This window comes from Echinops telfairi, unplaced genomic scaffold (assembly GCF_000313985.2).
Source record: "Echinops telfairi isolate 266 unplaced genomic scaffold, ASM31398v2 ScPeMD7_1;HRSCAF=3_0, whole genome shotgun sequence".
Taxonomy (NCBI): domain Eukaryota; kingdom Metazoa; phylum Chordata; class Mammalia; order Afrosoricida; family Tenrecidae; genus Echinops; species Echinops telfairi.
Window position 1 is genome coordinate 68,650,478 of NW_022103896.1, and position 19,907 is coordinate 68,670,384.

Here is a 19,907-nt window from a genome sequence, read left to right on the forward strand (position 1 = left end):
CCAGCGTTTTCTAGTTTCAATGCTCAGCTAATTCGTATGAACTTTCTGTTTGGTTAACTTTGGGCTTTTCTCGCATCTAAATAGCACGTATAACTTTGGAACAGATGGCTTTCCGGCTGCAGCCACCAGTGCTAATTTATGCTTAGCAACTGGTGTGCGGGGCGGTGTAGACTGGATGAGGAAGTTGGCCTTCCGATACAGACGAGTGAAAGAGATCTACAACACCTACAAAAACAATGTTGGAGGCAAGTGACCGTCACCTTGATCTCTTAGTGGGCTAGTTGAGACCTTCTGGAGAAAAGGCTGAGAGGAGCTCACACTGGTTTCACACTCTGTGGGGCTGGACCAGCTCTCTCTAGAGCAGTTTCATCACATATGGATTCTTCCTCCGTGATTTGGCAACGGAAATATCAGATGAGAGGCAGCTGCCCTGGCTCCATTCATATGTGACCTGGAGTCAGGTGGTTAATCTCTCAGATACTTTGTGTGTCCTAAAGGTGAAGTGGGATCCACAACCCGAGCCTAAAGCAGGAGGGAGGGGGTTTGCAAAGACCTTTCTCCTCCTGAGCAGATCCTTAGATTGATTGGGACCCAGTCAACTGTATTTCACAGTGGGATTCCTCATTAAAGGGAATGTATTAGCAGTGAAAATCTTAGGTATGGTCTTGGTTCCAGGCATGGCTAAATCCAGAGGTTCAAAGGATGCCCTCCATAATCTCTCGCCCGTGCCCTCCTTTGGGTAGGAGTCATTGCAGGTCATACCTTCCCAAGAGAGGGCAAAGAGGACCGGCAATAGCTTCAGATGTATAGTCTATTGAGTTTAGCAGTGTACTTCAATCCATTACCACTGGGTTGACGCCAGCGTGCACCAACCTCACTGGACAGAACAGAACCACCCCATAGGGCTTCCAAAAACTGTGAGTCTTTACGAAAGCAGCCAACCCCATTTTTCTCCCATAGATTGACTGGTGAGTTCAAACCCCGACTTATCCCTTAGCAGGAAAGTGCTTCACTGCTGCACAGCCATGCCCCTTTAAGCAAAAACAAAAATAATAAAAACTTTCTCAGTAGATTCAGTAAAAATTCCCTGGTTTTTCATTGGCCAAACGAGACGAGTTTGCAATCAGAAAAGACAGTGCTCAGAATTTGAAAACAGGCAGATGTCCTCTGTAGTACGAAATAAAAGCAGCCCTGTTGGCACAGTTGGTTGTTCTCCGCGAGTCTGCTAAGAATCTAACCGTAAGTTCGAATGCACCAGCCACTACTTTGGTGAAGGATGAGCTAGTCCACTCCCATGAGGATGTGCCGTCTTGGAAACCTGGGAACAGTGCTGCTCGCCCTGTAGGGTCGCTCTGAGTTGGAACGGACTCAACAGCAGTGGGGTGGTTTTGGTCTAATACTCCATGGAGTCTCTGGGAGGGGTAATGGTTAATGCACTTGGCTGCTAACCCTAAAATTGGAGGTTTGAGTCCACCCAGTGGCACCTGGGAAGAAAAGCCTGGTGAGCCGGTTCTGAATAATCCAACATTGCCCACCCCGTGGAGCTCAGTTCTACTCTGACACCCACTCGGTCCACTCGATGACAACTCTTTTTGTTTTTATTGACATACTGAAGTATCTGTCCAAAAAAAGATACGAGGCATGAACTCTATATGGGGGTTGGGGGGGTTTCCAAAAGTTCTTGGGACAATGACATGATCTTTCCAGTGCATTTCTCCAGGAAGGTTTTGAGTTGCCCGCGGACCTTGCAGCTTGAGGGTGTGGGTAGCAATAAGGTGACTGTGTCCCGGAAGTTGAAGAGACGTGCTGGTTAGGAAGTAGTTCACCATCTTCTTTTAAACCCACAGGTCTGCTGGGTCCAGCCAAGAGGGAAACCTGGCTGCAGTTGAGGGCAGAGATTGAAGCCCTGACGGACTCCTGGTTGACTCTGGCTTTGAAAGCACTCACCCTCATTCACTCCCGGTGAGGCTTCTCGAGGGCACCCAGCTGATGCTGGCAAGCAGGCTTGATCACACCCTTCCCGTTGGGAGACTTTATCTTTCAAGCGCTCTTTCCTTTTTTTTTTTTCCCTTCTGTTCTCCTAGGACAAACTGTGTGAATATTTTAGTAACCACTACTCAGCTCATCCCAGCATTGGCGAAAGTTCTGCTCTATGGATTAGGAATTGTATTTCCAATAGAAAATATTTACAGTGCGACTAAAATAGGTGAGCTCTTTTGATTTTACCTTTTTTGGTTTTGATACAGTCACTCCTACTCTTTCAAGCTAGTAAAAATGAAAGTCAGTAAAAGACTCCCCCTCCTCCATGCTAATATGGTGGAAAAGTAGAAGAAACTTTAACCAATTTGTGTTCAAAGTCAGCTCTCAATAGCCAATGAAATACAGTGCATAAGCCACATGGTTCAAGTTGTTTTCTCATAAGAGTTTGCTTTACTGAAATATTGTAAGACTTGTGCGTTTAAGGTGAAGTCAGCTTAACTCTTGAATTATTTTGATCATCTCAGGGATATTGATGAAAAGTTATTTTGTAAGCTTACAAAAACAGGCTAGGTCTACATAAAATTACAATAAAACAACTCTCACAGGAATTTTATTATAACTGTAGCTCTGTTCTTTTTGTTGCTTAATTAACATGTATAAGGTAGCATCAAATAATTAATGGAAACATGGAATTAAAAGATCATGGAATTTTTCCATGAACTTTTTGAAGCTCCCTCATATAAACCTTTGAACTCCCAAACACAACAGCAGCTCCTTTCTAGAACGTTGGGAGGAAGACTTGGCTTTCTGTTCCCCTAGAGATTTAGGCCCACAAGGGTAGTTCTACCCTGTCCTGTTGGTTGCTGTTAGTCAGAACTGATGTGACAGCAGGGGATTTGGTGTTTTGGTTTGCTAAGAATGGGGTAGGGGCAGGGCAGACTAATATTAAGCTTAATGGTTCTGTAGAGTCCTCTGCGGGTCACAAAGACAGTTAACGACTTGCCGATGACTGGACTTCTTCACGTGGTGCCCTCTCCACATGTGTCAAAGTAGAACTGGGCTCCCTAGAGTTTTCTGTGGCTGATTTCTCATTGATTGCTCTTCTAGGGACTCAGTAAGGGCAGAAGTGCGGTCTTTAGATGAGCCAGGGAATGATTTAGGCTTTCAGATGTGTAAGAGGAGAGGGAACCCACGAAGATGTTTGGGCAGGGGGATTAGATCAAGTAGTAGATCGAGTGGCTATTAGACCATAGCCACTCTATAGGGCAGAGTAGAACCACCCCTGGATTGCCACGGCTGTCTGTCTGTAAGGCGGTTGAGCAGAAAGCCTCATCTTTCTCCCACAGGCAGCTAGTGTTTTTCAAACTGCTTTTGATACCACCAGGACTCGTAGGCACTTAACTGCTAGGAGTCTGAATCACCTTAATGGCAGTGAGTTTTTATTCGTTGTTGTAGTTGTGTTTTAGGAAACACTATTGGGCCAAGGCAAAGCTCTTGTACACATAGATAAGCAAGGGAAGGCATAGGGGGGTGTGCCAGCATTTGACAAGTGGCACCAGGCTTGATGTGCAATCAAGCCTGGACTTGAAGGGTGACTGCAAGAGCCCGGGAGTTTCTTTTCTGAAACGTCTCAAAGCATTTACTGATGTTACGACCCTTCTCTTTTCGTAGAGTGACATTTCATTTTTTCTCAGCTGAGAGACTGAATAAAATCACATTCTCCAAGCAATGGTCTAAATTGGCGCTTTTCAAACTATAATCTCCTCCTCAACATCCAGATTCTGATTTAGAAGGCTCAAGTGGGATCTGTGAGTCTACATCTCTAACCCTAGAACACACTTTGACTTCCAAGGCTGAGCCACCCTAGGAACCCGACTGGAGCCAGAGAAGTTAGGGATGTCAGTGCTTCTCCAACTTGGCTGCCCAGGATCCCTGGTGAGCCTGTAACCAAACAAGCAGCCTGGTTCCTCCCCAGGCCATCGCCATCTAGTCAGGTGTGCAGCCTAGACAGCAGGTCTTAAAAGCTCCCCCAAGTGATTCTGATATGTAGCCAATGTTGAAAACCACTGAGTTATTTCAAAGAAGGGATCATTGAACGTAGGCGTTTGATGGTTTTAGAAAATCACTTGTTTAGTCACACTTTCATTCTTTAATAGGTTTGTAGAGCTATGCACCCAGTCCCGGTGTGCTTTAAACATGAGAATACAGACATGCCCTATGAATTAAGCCAAAAACATTTCTTCTGGTCCCTACAATGAAGCCCTTTCATTAAGTAATTACTTGAAGGTCTGCTATGTCCAGAGCTACTGGAGTCTTCTGGGTATAATAAAAAAATGAATAAAGCAAAGAGTCTACCAAATTATTTATTATCCAGGGCATGTAAGAATATATTCTTACATAGGAAGGATACAGAGGGAGACCACTCAATTCAAGTATTTGAAGCTTTCCTACAAGGACATGGGGATTTAAAAAATGACGTGTGTCTTTTAAGAACTGTATGTTATTTATGAATAAATATGATCTGCAGGAGAAAGATGAGGTGTTTATTTCCCTTGAAGGGTTACAGTCTCAGAAACCCACAGGGACAGTTTTACCCTGTCCTGTAGGGTCGCTGTGAGTCAGCATCAACTCTATGGCCATGAGTTTTGAATTTTCTGATCTAATAAAGTATGCAAATGAATATTATGTATCTAATTGATTCCCAGACTTATAAGCATTTACATATTACAGTCAGTCTTCACAACCTTTCCATTTTACGAATGAGGAAAAACTGAAACACAGAGACTTATTCAAGTCAATAAAGCCAGAAGTCAAGATGGGTTTCTCTGATTCCTAAGCCCACATTCCTTTCCATTTCCTTCTAAGTGCTTGAATGTGCGCTCTAAGCTGATGGGAGGCAGAAGGTGAGTGTTAGTGAACACCAAAGAGAAGGGCTGATATTTGAGTTGTATATCAAATAGGGTAGAGCTTCTCCAATAGCTAGACTCGCGTGAGTGAGACAAAGAGTAATGAAACGGTTTTTCTGCTTGGGGAATGGGCTGTGAATGGCCCTGATTGGACAGTGTGCAGAGCTCATGAGAAACTGGAACTGCCAAGGCAGAATTGGGACTGTCATCAATGGCCACTAAGGAAACAGTCTTACTCAATGTATCGAACCCTGTGGGAGAGGAGGGGATGAGCAACTTCTCGGTGGGAGGAAGGCGATTTCTGGCCACTTTGCTCCATTTGATTTTAAAAGGGGGCAAAAGTGGATTCTTTCTGGACCTGACTCGCCATCTGGCGACACTCTTCTTCCTATCCTTTTCCTTCAGCGCGCTTGCCAGCCTGTGGTTAAAGTGTTCTGTTCAACTAGAGTTCTTCTGGGAGAGAGCCGAATCTTTTGCCTCTAGAGGTTGCGTCTCAGAAACCCCCAGTGGCAGCTCTGCCCTGCCCAGTAGGGTGGCCGGGGGGGCTTTGGAATAGACTCTGGGCAGCAAGGGTGGGCGTGAGGGTTCCAGTCCTTTTGTGGTTGGTTGGTGATTTCCCTGGGACTTCTCCCTGGGCTCTGTGATATCTGTGAGGGCACAGCAGGCCTTGCCCACCTTCCTATCAACAGCGCCCCGCATATGCAGGTGCTCTGTGGAGATGGATTATATGCAGTGGAGGAATAGGTTGGTTGGTTGGTTTTTAACTGATGGAGATCAGGCCAGTTGGGAAAGAGAAGAATTTGATCTTATAAATATTGTGTTTGAAGGGCACAGGAGGCATTGCCCAGACCTCTCAAGCAAAAATAAAACAAAACAAGCCCACACATGTGGATGGCGTATGTAAAATACAGGTTGCTCCCAAGAAAGGTCAAGACTAGAACTGTAGAAAATACTTGTGAGAGAAAAGAAAAAAAGGTATATGCCTAATGAAGTCCTCAGGGGCGCTGGGGTGGGGGGTGGGGGTGCAGATGGCTCCTGCGCGCCGCTGCTCACCTACCAGGTATGATTTCGAGGCCACCGATGGCTCCTCTGAAGAAAAGCCTGGAAATTAATTCTGAGAAATCAGCCCATGAAAAGTCTGTGGAGCACGGCTCGGTGGTGGCACCCAGCAGGTGCCGAGCCCTAGTCAACCCGGGCACCAGAACGGAGTGGAATTCTCAGTAGCCTGCTGTACCTCCCCGGAATGTTTATATATGCTCGTGTTACATGCAAGTAGCATTGATTTTACATGAAGTCAGACATTGCTCCTGTTTTTATCTATATTGATAAAGATATATTGAATCGCACTGCTAGCCAGGATCGATGATAATGGTTATCAGTTTGTGAAAGGTGCATTAAAACAAAAAGGATTAGTGCTTCACTTTCTAGCGGGGAAAGTGCCAACTAACACATGACACATCATTTGCATTGAACTTCACTCTCCAGTCATTTGGAAACAGTAAGCTAAAATAGGGCATTACAATGTCAATCTTGTATGCAGTAAGGTATTTTCGATGGCCATTTTGCTTTTAATATTGGACTTTTTTTTATTAGAGCATGAATACTTGGGTTAAAATGTGACCTGGTAGAAACTTGTTTGACAATAATTTTAATAAGAAAAATAGGGATTGAAATGCCTACAATTATTGCTAATTTTGTCATCAAATGAGATGTAATTTGGGGATCAGTGCAGAGAATCCTGAAATTTTCGCTGTAGACGAGATGCCCACACTGGAAGGGGAGGCATGATTGGTCTGGTCCTCAGCAGAGCTATCTGTTCTTTCAGACAAACTGGATTCATCAGAATGGATCGTTTATGTAAGATTCTGAAATAACTTCTAAATGCCAGTTTTATTTTCTTAATCTTTAATTGTGGAAAATTTCGACATGACCCGAAATTCACAATGAAGCTTACAGGATATAATAAGTAGGCACAGACTACTTTTATTTTTTGGGTCTCGGTACAACTATTCCTTTACATAACATTGAATTTACCTCCCTTTTTGTCCACCCAGATAAATGAGGCTTTGCTAACATACCTACACTTTCCTCTATGAAGAAAGGGTGGCAACAGTTTTATGACATTTAACTTTGGAGCTGTATATTTTTGCAGGGAAAACTATACTTTGTATTTGTTTTGTAAAGTGATTTAATATTTCGCAGTTTAGTGAGCAACTAAAGAAGCATTGAAATTGCATCCTTTGAATAAGGCTGGCCCGATTTCATTCTGTCAGATGCAAACTAGAGATTTTAGTGCAAAATACAAATATAAAGCAGACATTTGTTTAAGCAAACAAGCAATTTGTTCATGGGTATATCTGATCCTCCTTTGAAAGACATGCAGCCCCAGCTCAGCCATTCACATTTGAAAAACTATAAACTGTCCCATTGTCCATGAAAATGACCCTATTGGCAGCCCGGGACTTGGAACACCAGTTTCTTCTCTAAGGAAAAACAATGACTGCATTAACTGCCGGGATGTGCTGACAGTGTAGCCGCCACGGGGGCCCAAACCAAGTCATGACATGGGAAAGATGATAGACAGATAAAGGTGCTCTGTTACCTGTATCCTGGTTTTCCTCTAGGAAAGTGTTTTATTGGACATTAGATGCCTGGGTAAGCCAGGCAGGAGATCTCAATAGTACCCCAAGTTACCTGCCATTTATTCCAGGAGCTGTTTTTATGAGAATGTACTCGGTAAGCACAGTTGGTTCTGGGGGATTTTAATTCAGATAGCCTCCTAACTTGAAGACAAAGGCATCCATTCAATTTAGTTTTGTTTTCTCTTGCTTCAGACAAGACTAATTCCAGCTATTTTTCATCATTCACAATAGTCTTGGGCTTGGGTAATATTTTTAGAGTTTGATATATGAAGACCTTTTTTGAAGCCAAACGGAAATATTTTGTAAGAATGACATGCTTTTGTTTACTCCCAGCTTGAAGGAGGGGTGGGGAAAGAAAAGACTACTGCAAATAATATCACCTCCCCTCCCTCAATGGCTACACTGTGATTGACTGTGACTGATTTCAGTACGAGTTATTGGCAAATGAATATGAAAATGGCCAAATTATTTGCTAATTAATTTACAATTTATAAATGTATTGTGCCTTTTCACATGCTGCCAGTAGGGTCATTTTAAACAATTTTATGGGCTTATAAGTCACGTATCAGACTAATCACTAGTTCAGTCACATCCAGAGAGTCGTGTCACCCTCACCACTGTCAGTGTGAGAACCTTGTCTTCATACTTGTACTCAAGGCAATGGCTCTCCATTTCTCCCCAGCCTCCCCTGCCATACTCCCAAGAAACCATTAATCCAGTTTCTATCTATATCGATTTACTTACCCTCTATTTCATAGACAGAAAAACATTGTTGGGTTAAAAGTAACAAAGGCGATATAAATAAAAGTAAAACAGACAACCACCTCAATTGAAAAGAAAGCAGACAATATTAAAACAAGAATAAGTTTAAATGGATCCTAAGGAAGTCAGGGAGATCAATTGCTAGCCTAACTATGTCTTCAACAGCCCACTTACCAATGCAGTGTGCATGAGAGCCGTCACAACCCTGGTCCACAGTCAGAGGGCTTCACCGGGGGCTTACTCCACATATATTTCCCCTTCACACAAACAAACAAACAAACAAACAAACAAACTGAAACAGCTTTAAAATGGGTCAAAATTGAGATCAAAAGCTAAAATCCTGCATTTTGACCGCACTCTATCTGTCTTTATGGACTTTACAATGCTCCGTGTGGTAACAGGGCTATTCCCATCTCTCGTGCTCAACTGCGCTGGGAGGGCACTCACAAGAGACTATGCCACTTTAGGGGAGTAAGAAAGCCCCATCTCTCTCCGACATAGTGCCCTGATGGCATCGGAAAGGAATGTTCTCCTATTTGGTATGATTGGGAAAATGTTGAATCAGAAGCCAGGATTTTTTTTCCTACCAAATTCCTGTACTGTAGTATTGGATTACCCAAACTTTACATTGATGATATGCTATCCTTTATTTTTGTTCATTAGGCAAGGAAAGCTGTTTTGAGAGGATAATCCAAAGGTTTGGAAGGAAAGTGGTGTATGTGGTTATAGGAGATGGTGTGGAAGAAGAACAAGGAGCAAAAAAAGTAAGTGTTCCTGGTTGGTGGATCCTGTGTCGCTTAATTGTTCAAAGTTCTCCGACTTCTCATTAACTGGATCGTCTAAACAAGTTCCATTTCCCTGAAACAGACTATGAATGTGTGTAGAGCCGCAAGTGCTCCAAAAGGGCGGCGTAGAATGAAATGCATATGGAATAACCGTGTTGAATGGGGGAAGGCCTGTGTTAAGGGGCTGTGTGCCTGGCTGGTCTTCACAGAAAGTAGACTCGAGAAGAAACAAAGAAGGCCTGGCAGGGGAGCATCGAGCCCATCCATGCTGTAGTCCTGTCCGCGTGCTCCTTTGCCTGAACCCAGGGCAGAGAAGGCCGGTTCACTAAAGCAGTAACTAAGCCTGGATACCATTTGGGAGCTCCCAGAACATCCCCTGTCAGAGGAAGCCGGTTTGCTCACTAGTGCCTTGTTTTAATTAAGGTGGCCTGTGCCTTGCTTAGGATAATACTTCGGAAGAGATTAAGGGGAGTGGACCATATCATAAGCCCTATGACTCCCAGTTTTCCCATCACATCTTTATTTTAACTACAGAATCCCTGCAAGTGTAATTCCATATCCTTGCCCTTAGCAACAGCTTCCTATGACAACTCACTGTGCACTAAGGGGGGAAAGTCGTGACCTTCCTTCACCTGACGCTCCAGGTTCTCACAATCTGGTTACAGTCTACCCTTCCAGCCTCTTTCTGCGTCACGCCGTTCACTGTCATCACATTCGTCCACTGGCCTCCTTTGACCAGGCCCAGGATTTTCCTGCTGGGCTGCTTCTCCCCGGAATGACCTCTCCTCTTCTGCCAGTCTCCTACTCATATTCAAAGTTCAATGCTACATGAACTGAACCTTGAAAATGAGTTGGATAATGACAGAAGGGGAAAAGATCATTCTAGAGAGAGGCAGCAAGTGTTTTCCAAGAACACTCTCTTATACTTTAATTGGAGAAGCTGTAGTGGTAAATGGTTTGGCTACTTGTGCCATCCGATTGACTTTGCCATTTAGTAGTTTGTGGATTTGAATCAGTCACTTAACCCATCCACTTCACTTATTTTATCTATAAAATGGCAGTGTGCCTGTATGTCATATAATAATGATACTACCATAGATATGACTGTTAGCAGCTAGATGACAAGGTTTTATAAAGCCCATCAAAGAGAGATGGATACATATGAAGTATGCAACAAACGGTAACTATTGTTTTTGATGATTTGGGTATGTGCCTGTCTCAGTAATAAACTATGAGTTCCAGGGAACTAGAGATATCATTTTATTTTGTATGTTGTTTGAGACTGTTTTGAAAATTTTAGACCCCTCCCAATATCTTGATAGAGTTGTCCTCAATAAATGTGTCTTGAATTGGAAAGCATTAAATATTTTACGGCAATAACCAATAGTATAGCACCCACCTTCCTTCCTCGCTCATAGACATCACTGCATTTGTTCATAAAGGATATAGCAATTCAGCTCTACTGAAATATGACAATTCATACCAGTAACGACACATGATGCTCAATTGTACATTTTTGATCTGGAGACTTAAAACATGGCATATGGTCAACTTTCATATAGACTATAAAGCAGTGGGTTTGACTTACCTTCTGTGTCTCTGAAATCCAATGTAATCACAGGTGCTAACCTTGATTCTGTAAATAGTAGATGATCTCGTTTGCATTCATAGATACAGAATGTTCCCAGAAACCAGAATGCTAAGCAACATGTGCTCATCAAGCACGTATTCTTAGAGCCTGCCGTCACCAGTGGCTACCCACCACTTCATTATACATATCTTCCAGCTCTTTGGCCATCTTGATAAAATGAAATCTTTTCCAGACTGAATTCGAATCACCAAAACTCAACCCAGGACAGTTGAAAATGCATATTTAGTAGGAATCCAAACGCAAGTCTTCTTCCTGAAAAAGCCTCTGGATTCCCCGACTCCTGCCTAGTTTCAGACCATCCAGTGGCCAGGCAGAGCCTTGACAGCAACATGGTTATGTGGTTGCTAGCCACCGGTCCATCCGCAGATAGGGAAAAAACCCACCAGGTGCTCTGAGAGGGCGAGAGACAGGGCGTTCTACTCCCATAAAGAGTGGCAGTCTTGGGAATCCTCAGGAGTCGTTCTACCCGTCTTGTGGGGCTGCTGGGAGTTGGAACCGGCACAAAGGTAGTGAGTGAGCGACCAGGCAGTCTTGGACTTGATGTGTACCTCTGAGCAAGAACAGCTTTTTAAGCCAGTGTGGTCCTGGGCCAAGGTGTGACTCTCCCTTTTCTGGTGGTCTTTTCGTGTGGCATTCCCAAGCCTTTAATTTCAGGAGAAGAGTGCCAAAACATAGCTTTTTAACTTGTGTTAGGTAGGAGAATCCTTATTAAAGCGATTGCTTGAAATGCACAGGAAACAGGTGAAATGGTTGCTCGCCCTTAGCAAGGTTTGTGTGAGTGTGCCTCTTTCTAAATTCTCCTGAGAGGTGATTCTTAGAAGTTTGGCATTAATGAATAAAAAATGGGAGAAATTCTTGTTTTGACATTATAATTAAAAATAATTATACTAGTAAGGATATGTGCTACCTCTGAAGACCAGTTAAACTTGTTCCCACTTTTTTATCTTTAGATGTTTTATTCCCTTTATATACTAACACACATGTGAACATGTATGCTTATACCACAAGTAAACTAGGAAGCCCCCTGCAAAGAACATACTCTGGCTTTTTTTATGATAAATGACTGCTCTGAATCTCAATGCTCTATTTTGCTTTCCTGGGAATGAGTATATATGATAGAAAGCCAAGAGTAGTGTTTCAAACAACATCAACAGCTTGAGATCGGCCAGGGTAAGAGAGCTAATGAAACTGTAACCCAAAGTGAAAAATAGGTGTGTGTGCGTGTATGTGTGTGAAAACTCTATAGATTTTACAGAAGGTTTAGTTCCTTAATAATCTTGCAAATGATATAGCAGTTAGCAAGCCATCACTCAGAATGAAAGATTAACCAGTTTGATTTTCTAACTCTATTGAAAGTTTAGTGCTTCTTAGCCTTTTGAGGTTAAGCAAGTATTTAAATAGCATACTTTGTGAATGAAATGAAAGAGAAAGATTCAATAATTCAGAAGACAATATATTCAGCATCCTATGTAGAACTAGAGAATATTTAGTAGACCAGAGCTAACAATAGTATTTAATTTAGAGCAATGACTTGACTTAAGGGAAGAAGACTCAATAAGTCAACATTTCTTTTTAAAAACACTATACACATAAGTTAGAGGTAGCTGAAGAATTAACGATAATGATGACAATTAGCAAGACGATAAGGAGCCTGGTGGCACTGTCGGGAAAACATTGGCCTGCTAACCACAAAGCTGGTGGTTTCAACCCACCAGCTACTCCAGGGAAGAAGATGAAGCTACATGCACGCATAAAGCTACACAGCCTCAGAAACTGCCTAGGGTCACTGTGAGTCAGAATGGAATCAGTTGCCATGGACACCAATGACCATGAATATAATGTAGGACCAAGCAGGGATTTGTTCTGCTGCTTACAGGCTTTCTTGCGTTGAGACTGATGCAGCAGTGACACTAAACAACAACACTCAAAATGCAAACTTGCTGCCATCAAGTTGCTTCCACTCATTGAAACCCATGGGACAGACTAGAACTGCCTCTTTGTGAAGCTGTAACTCTTCAGTCGAGTAGAAAGTCTCATCTTTTCCCTTCAAAGCGGCTGGTGGTTTTGAATGACCCTACCTTGTGTTTAGCAGCCTAACACATAACCAGACCTTAAAAGCAGCAGTAGAACATTGATGTGGTGCTGCAGGATAGCACCCCAAGCTGAAGGCACTCCAGATACGATGAGGGAAGTGCTGCCTCCTCAAAGCAGAGTCTGCTGTAATGACGGAGATGGAATACAGCTTGCAGGACAGTCATTTGCAGATGTGCAATGACTCAGCATGAAAAGAAACATCCATTAATCATCAAAACAAGGAAACATACAAAGTGTGAGTTTAGGAAAATAGGAAGTTAATCAGAAATGAAATTTAGCACATAAGAGATCAATATTGTAGGCATTCATGAACTTAAATGGACTGCTTGGTATTGTTCATTTTGAATTAGAAAATCACAATCATTTTATATGCTAGTAATGAAAGGAATAGGGATGACATTTTGTTCATCATCAAAGAGAACTTTTCAAGTTCTATCCCAAAGAGCAGTGTTATCCGGGAAAGGGTAATATCCATATACAGTACTTACTATGAAGACCAACTAATACAACTATTATAATCCCATTTACACATCAGCTAATGTGTTAGTCTGGGTAGACAAGAGAAACAAATTCATAAACACTCGTGTATAAGAAAGAGCTTTATATACAAGAGCAATTGAATACTGAGAAAACATCCCAGCCCTGGCCAGATCAAGTCCATAAGTCTGATGTTACCCAATACGCCCAATACCAAGATATGAATTCCTCTTCAGACTCATGAAACACATGCAATAATGAGCAATTCAGGAAGATCACAGGCCAGTGGATGGAAAGTCTTGTGGATCCAGTGGCAGTAGAAGCATCTGGGCGCTGGCAAGGGTCTCCATGTGGCTCCTCCAGCTCCCAGGGCTCTGGCTGCATCAGCGTAGCTCCATCAAGCTCATTGTCAGGAATGTCTCACAGGGAGTGAGTGTGTGCCCTGCCTCCAGCGAACTATTTATCTCCTCAGTGCCTCCAAATTAGGTCATCAAGCTGCAGCCTGATTCACAGGCTAAACCTCACCCCTTCACTCTTAAGTATCAAACTGACAACAGATTATGTAACTAACACAGCTAATAATGCCAAAATGAAACTGAAGATTTTTACTAACTTCTGCAGTCTGAAACTATCAAGTATGCAATAAAAATGCAATTGATAATTACTATTATTGGAATATGAAAGTTGGAAACAAAGAAAAAGGATCAAAAAGTTGTAAATATGGTTGGAGTGATAGAAATGATGCCGAAGATAACAAACATAATAGCATTTTGTGAGACCAGTGACTCTAATTGAAAATACCTGTTTCAGTAACATAAGCAGTGTTAACACAAGGACCTCTCTAGATGGATTAGATAGAAATCAAATCAACTACATCTTTGCAAAGAGATGTTGGAAACAGGTCATCAGTTACTCATAGGCAAGTTTGAGAACATTGCAGAAAATGACAACAAATCCAGAAGAGCCAAAGTACCTGGAGTCCCTAAAAGTAGAGGCACCTCAAGAATAGGTTTGACCCACTGAAAACTAATGACGGAAGACCAGACTGTTTCAGGGTAAAGGCATCATAAATGAAGAAGCAAAAAAGATTATTAAAAGACAGAATCAAAAATGGATGTCAGAAGAGAATGAAATGTGCCCTTGAAATTAAAGTAACTAAAGCAAGGAGCTGAACAGAAGCTTTCAAAAATGTAACCTGGACTTAGAAAATGAAAAAGAGAGAGCACACCTGGTATTTCTCAAGCTGAAAGAAAAGAAGCAAAAAAGTTCATCTTCAAATTGGAATACTAAAGGGTGCTGTGAAGAAAACACTGAACAATGCTGGAAGCATCCAAAGAAGATGGGAAAAATACACAGTGTCACGGTAACAAAAGTATTGGTTGATATTCAATAATTTCAGAAGGTAACATGTGGCAAAGAGTCAACACTAATGAGGACATCCAAATTGCACTGAAGACTGGTGAAAAGCAAGGCTCTGGGAATTGATGGAATATCAACTGAGATGTTTCCATAAATAGATGTAATGCTGAAAGCGCTCACTTGTGTAGGCCAAGAAATTTGGAAGACAGTGACCTGGCCAAGCAACTGGAAGAGAGTCATGTTTGTGCCCACTCCAAAAAAATGTAACCCAATCGAATATCACTTATACCACATAAAATTAAAATTTTGCTGCAGTTTTTTTTTTTTTCATCAGATGTGCCAGTGCATTGACAGGGAACTGCCAGAAATTCAAGCTGAACAAGTAATATCACTGCTGTCAGATGGATCTTGGCTGAGAGCAAAGAACACCAGAAAGATTAAATTTGGATTTTACTGACTATGTACACTCTGTGTGACTCTTCACAGCTTAGGGATTACATCGTGGAGAATGGGAAATACAGAACTCTTAATTGTGCTCACATGGTACCTATATATAGACTAAGAGGCAGTCCTTCAAACAGAATAAGGGATACCGTGTGGTTTAAAAACCATGAAAGGTATGTTTCTGAGTTGAACCCTTTCACGATACTTTTTCAGTATACATGCTGAGTAAATCATCTAGGAGGAAGGCAGCAGCAGGATTGTTAGGAAGAATCCTTATAACTGCACCGTGCAGATGGTACCACCTTGCTTGCTAAAAGCAAAGGGGGCTTAAAGCATTTAAAGATTCCATATGGATGACACCTCCACATGAAACAGAAATCCTTACAGCTCGATCAATAAGTGACGTCATTATAAATGGAGGGGGGGAAGTTTAGTATTTAATTTTACTTTTATCTATAATCAACACCCATGTAAGTAGGAGTCAAGATATCAATTGATATATTGCCTTGGGCAAACCTGCAAAAGGACAATAAGTATTAAAAAGCAAAAGCTTCACGCTGAGGTCTAAGGAGTACCTCATCCCAACTGACCTTTTCAGTCACCTCCTATGCCTGCAAAGACAACACTGTGGTTAGGAAGACTGAGTAGAATTGATGCCCATGAATGGTGGCATTCACAAAGGAGGAAGGAAAGCATCCAGGGTGTTCCTTCGATGTAAAGGTAGTAAAGCATAGTCTGATATACTTTGGACATATCCTTAAGAGAAATAAGTTTCCTGGAGAAGGAAAGCAAGAAATAAGAGGCCCTCGATGACATGTATTGACGTAGTGAGCGCAAACACAGCTCAAACACAGCAATGAGGATGGCATTGGCTTGGATCGTTTGTCATTCCAGTGTACGTATGGTGGGGCTATGATTTGGAATACACTAAATGACCCCTAAGAACCTTAAGACCTTATCATGTGCCCTCTATCCTTCTCTTGTTAAGCCCTCACCATTTTGTTGAGGAAGGAATTCTTCTACCCTTTTACAAATGAGAAAACAGCACAGGGATGATGATGAATCTGGCCAAAGTTGCACAAATAGAAAGTGACCAGACTTTCATCTGGCAGTAAGACTTAGCACAAATCTCCTTCAGGCATCTTAACTATGACTTGATTTACCAACAACATCTTGCATCCTAAGATTTAGACTAGTAGAATACCTGAGCAATGCTGGCTTCTCTCCATTAAAGTGTAGGTATAACTCTTGTCACAATCTGGGTCTAGTTATTTTGAAGTTGATGACTAAAATGAAATAAATTGAATAACTACTTAATTGCAACATATGTTTTCTGAATCATTTAATAAAGTTAATAGTGAGCCAGTATAGTTCTACCAGTTTGAGCACTAAAATGTTTTGCCAACTCAAAACAGCATTTCTTCCAAATTGACCTTGAACCATTTAACTCACCTCCCTTAGTTCCTGTGTGCTTTTAGAAGCTCTTACAACCTCCTTCCCTGTTCCCTGCAGAGAGATCTTTCATCTCCCTCAATCATTTTCTTTGGCCAAAGATTGCTCCCTTTTTAAGCTCAGAAATGAACACCAGCAAGTAGTCCGCCAGTTGCCATTTTGTTAATAGCCAATTGACGTCTATTCTGTCATCCTTGTTCGCTTTGTCCATCCAGTCCCAGGGCTTTCATCAGTAATTTAATCTAATTCTATAATTTAGATCATAAAGAACACCCCCCCTTCAAAGAGAGAAAAAAGTTAGAAACACCTTTGTGTTTTGAAATAACAAAATCATTCTAAAAGGATCTCTTACAAGAGTCTTCCAAGAGCACTGCTTGTTCCCAGAGCAACTGAACAAAGAAGAGTGTGGGAAGCCAGCTACCTATGGATGGCTGCCGTTGATAAAGGTCTCTGGTGTCAAAACTTGCCAGGGGAATCTTTTTTCCTTCTCTCCATCAAATTCTGTTAACCTAATAAAATAGTAGGGCATTTAATGGGTGCAAATAATTAGATATATGAATGATTTTTTAAAAATCAAACGGTAAGTAATAGAACCCCCTGCACATCGACGGCAGTTTGTCTCATAACCTTGAAAACCCTATAGAGCCATTCTGTTGTGCACACGTAGGGCCACCACGAGTCGGAACCCACTAGAGACGGGGAATCGATGGATAAGCGAGAGAGAAACAAACGGCTTTATTTTACAATAGCTCTACAACTTTATTTACTTTTCAGAGAACTACTGAAAATAAGCCTCTTGTGACTAACACAGGAGAAGAAATCAAGCTCCATTAGTCTGTATAATAGTAAAAGGCTTTACCACCCCCTACGCCCCCCACCCCACAACCTGCAACTCCAAACCTTGCTGAAATCCAAAATGAAGCTGAGAACCTCATGAATAATGCCCAAATCTAAGTTTATTCACAAGAAAAACATTCGCCACTTGGACAAAACAGATCAAATTTCAAACAAAAATTGTACTACAAATGTTAGGTGGGACATACTGATACAAGGAACCCTGGTGTGTGATGCATTGAGCTGCTAATCACAAGGTCAACAGTTCAAATCCACCAGCCACTAAGTGAGAAAAATGTGACTTTCTACTCCTGTGGACTGTTACAGTCTGGGATACCCCCAGGGCAGCTCTCTCCTGACCTGTGGGGTTGCTGTGACTCCAGATCGACTTGATGGCAGGGAGTTTGGTTTTGGTTCAAATGATTACAAATACAGTGAGTTGTATGTTCTAAGGGCATTCCCGCGGACAGGGGGTGAGGCCAGGCCGTAATTGGATTGCACGCTTGTCTTTGAAGAGCTGACTTCTGGCGAGAGGACAAGTAGAAATGCTGCACAATATGTTTCAGAATGAGTTCTCCAAATAACTGTCTCCTGGGAGCTTTTTATAACAATTTGAAGTGCAAGTGATCTGGAGATAAGATAGTCAGATGAAAGCACAATATATGATTTTATGTTCCAGTGGTTTGAATGCTTTTTCAATTTTGCTTATGCCCGTACTGTACATCCTTTTTCTGCCCCCACATATTTCACTTATTGATATATTCTGGCCATTACTTTTGATCGACACAGGGAGTTCTTTTAAATGACTGCATTGGTATTCCATTATATGGATGTGCTATAATTTAACTAGTGCCTTGGGGTTGAACATACAGGCTGTCTCTAGCCCCCCTTTGCTATCAATACTGCAGTGAAAGGACATAGTATGGTTCATGCAAGTGTCTGTGTAGGATGAATCTTAGAAATGGAATACCTGAGTATGTGTATTTAAAGTCAGAAAAACTCAAATTTTATAAGCGTAGAAAGCCTAGTCTTCATCCTGTGGAGCTGCTGGTGGTTTCAAACTGCTGACCTTACAGTTAGCAGCCTGCTGCATAACCACTAGACTTCCAGGATGCCTTCCATCAGGAAAAAAGGGATATGAAATTAGATATACAAGGTAAATGATTAGGTAGTAAGAGTGCTATATTTTATCAGTTGAATGGATACTTGATAACTTTGAAAATATTAATGTTTTCTTTAAGAAAATGTCCAAAATGGGCTCAAGATGAAGTAATAAAATGAGCAGGATACCGGTCGTGCACATAATTTTAAATATGTGTGTATACGGATGTGAAAATTTGGGAAAAAATAGTTCCTCATTGTGTTATCTTTGTGTATAAGGTTAGACATTATTTGTATTCTTTGAACAGCTCTGTTTTACAATACACATGAGTTTCTATTGTAATAAAAAATGTGTGTTCTGTAACAGATTAGACCCTTGGCAGACCCAGATGTCTGCATCATTTTGTGCTTCCAGGCTGCGAAGGCTCTCTCTCAGATGGACAGCCCTGGGATTGTGGTAGTGGCTGCTTTTTTTTTTTTTAATTTAGCTATTCTGTGGTGCTGATCATTTATACTGTTGTCTAAAAAGCCTAGAGAGAATGGTTAAAGGCATTACATTATGTGGGATTCACTTCTTGTCAAACATTTATCTAAACAGTTCTCCTTCAGGCCTCAGTTTTTCATCAAGCAACACTAGTGATACTAGAGCCTGTCATTGTGCGGGGGCCTGGAGGGGCACAGACAGTGTGCACTCAACGACTAACTCCAGGCTGGCAATTCGAAGTGACTCAGTGGGATTGTAGAAGAAAACCCTCACCATCTACCTCTGTTAATATTACAGCCAAGAAAACCCCATATAGCAGTCCCACTCTGTAACACGTGAGGTCACCACGAGAGAGAAATGACGCAGTCATGAGGTGTCTCTTGAAGGTCACTACAAACCTCCTGCGATCCATTCGATTCCCATTCATAGTGACCCTATATAATGTTCTCAGACTGTCCATCTTTATGCGAGCAGACTAGTGCAGCTGGAGACTGCCTAGCACAGTTCTGGATACCATGTTCAATCATAATTCTTATTAATAAATTATTTAGCACAGCTTGCCAAGTCCTCCATCCAATCACCACCAACCATGTCTCATAGACAAAGCCATCATTTCAACCAAGAACTTTCCCTTTATCCTCTGCTCCGTCCCCTTCCATGAGCATACTCGTCACAAGGCTCATCTTGTCATACCTAGTTCAACTATTACCTACTCTTCTCAGGAGTTTTCCTAATTCCGTAGTGAAAGGCAACTGACCCTCCAACTACTACAGTAACTTAAATGATAGGTAAGTGATCATGATTATTGTACAGATTTAGTACCTTACCCACCCACAGACTGTCAGAGGATAGACCATAGACTATCTGTGGGTCTTCAGCCCAGTGCCTGAAAACTAAAATATATATATATATATATATATATATATATATATATAT

The 19,907-nt window shown here is 41.8% G+C and overlaps 1 protein-coding gene across 1 annotated transcript in view; it reads left to right on the forward strand.

The window, feature by feature from the left end:
* The window catches only part of EYA1 (EYA transcriptional coactivator and phosphatase 1), a 170,871-nt gene that overhangs the window by 147,701 nt on the left and 3,263 nt on the right, over nt 1–19,907 (forward strand). Inside the window, exons 16-19 of the mRNA XM_045285819.1 lie at nt 85–245; nt 1,848–1,962; nt 2,085–2,206; nt 8,954–9,054. Of these exons, the coding sequence (XP_045141754.1) occupies nt 85–245; nt 1,848–1,962; nt 2,085–2,206; nt 8,954–9,054 (499 nt within the window). The remainder of the gene's footprint in view (nt 1–84; nt 246–1,847; nt 1,963–2,084; nt 2,207–8,953; nt 9,055–19,907) is intronic.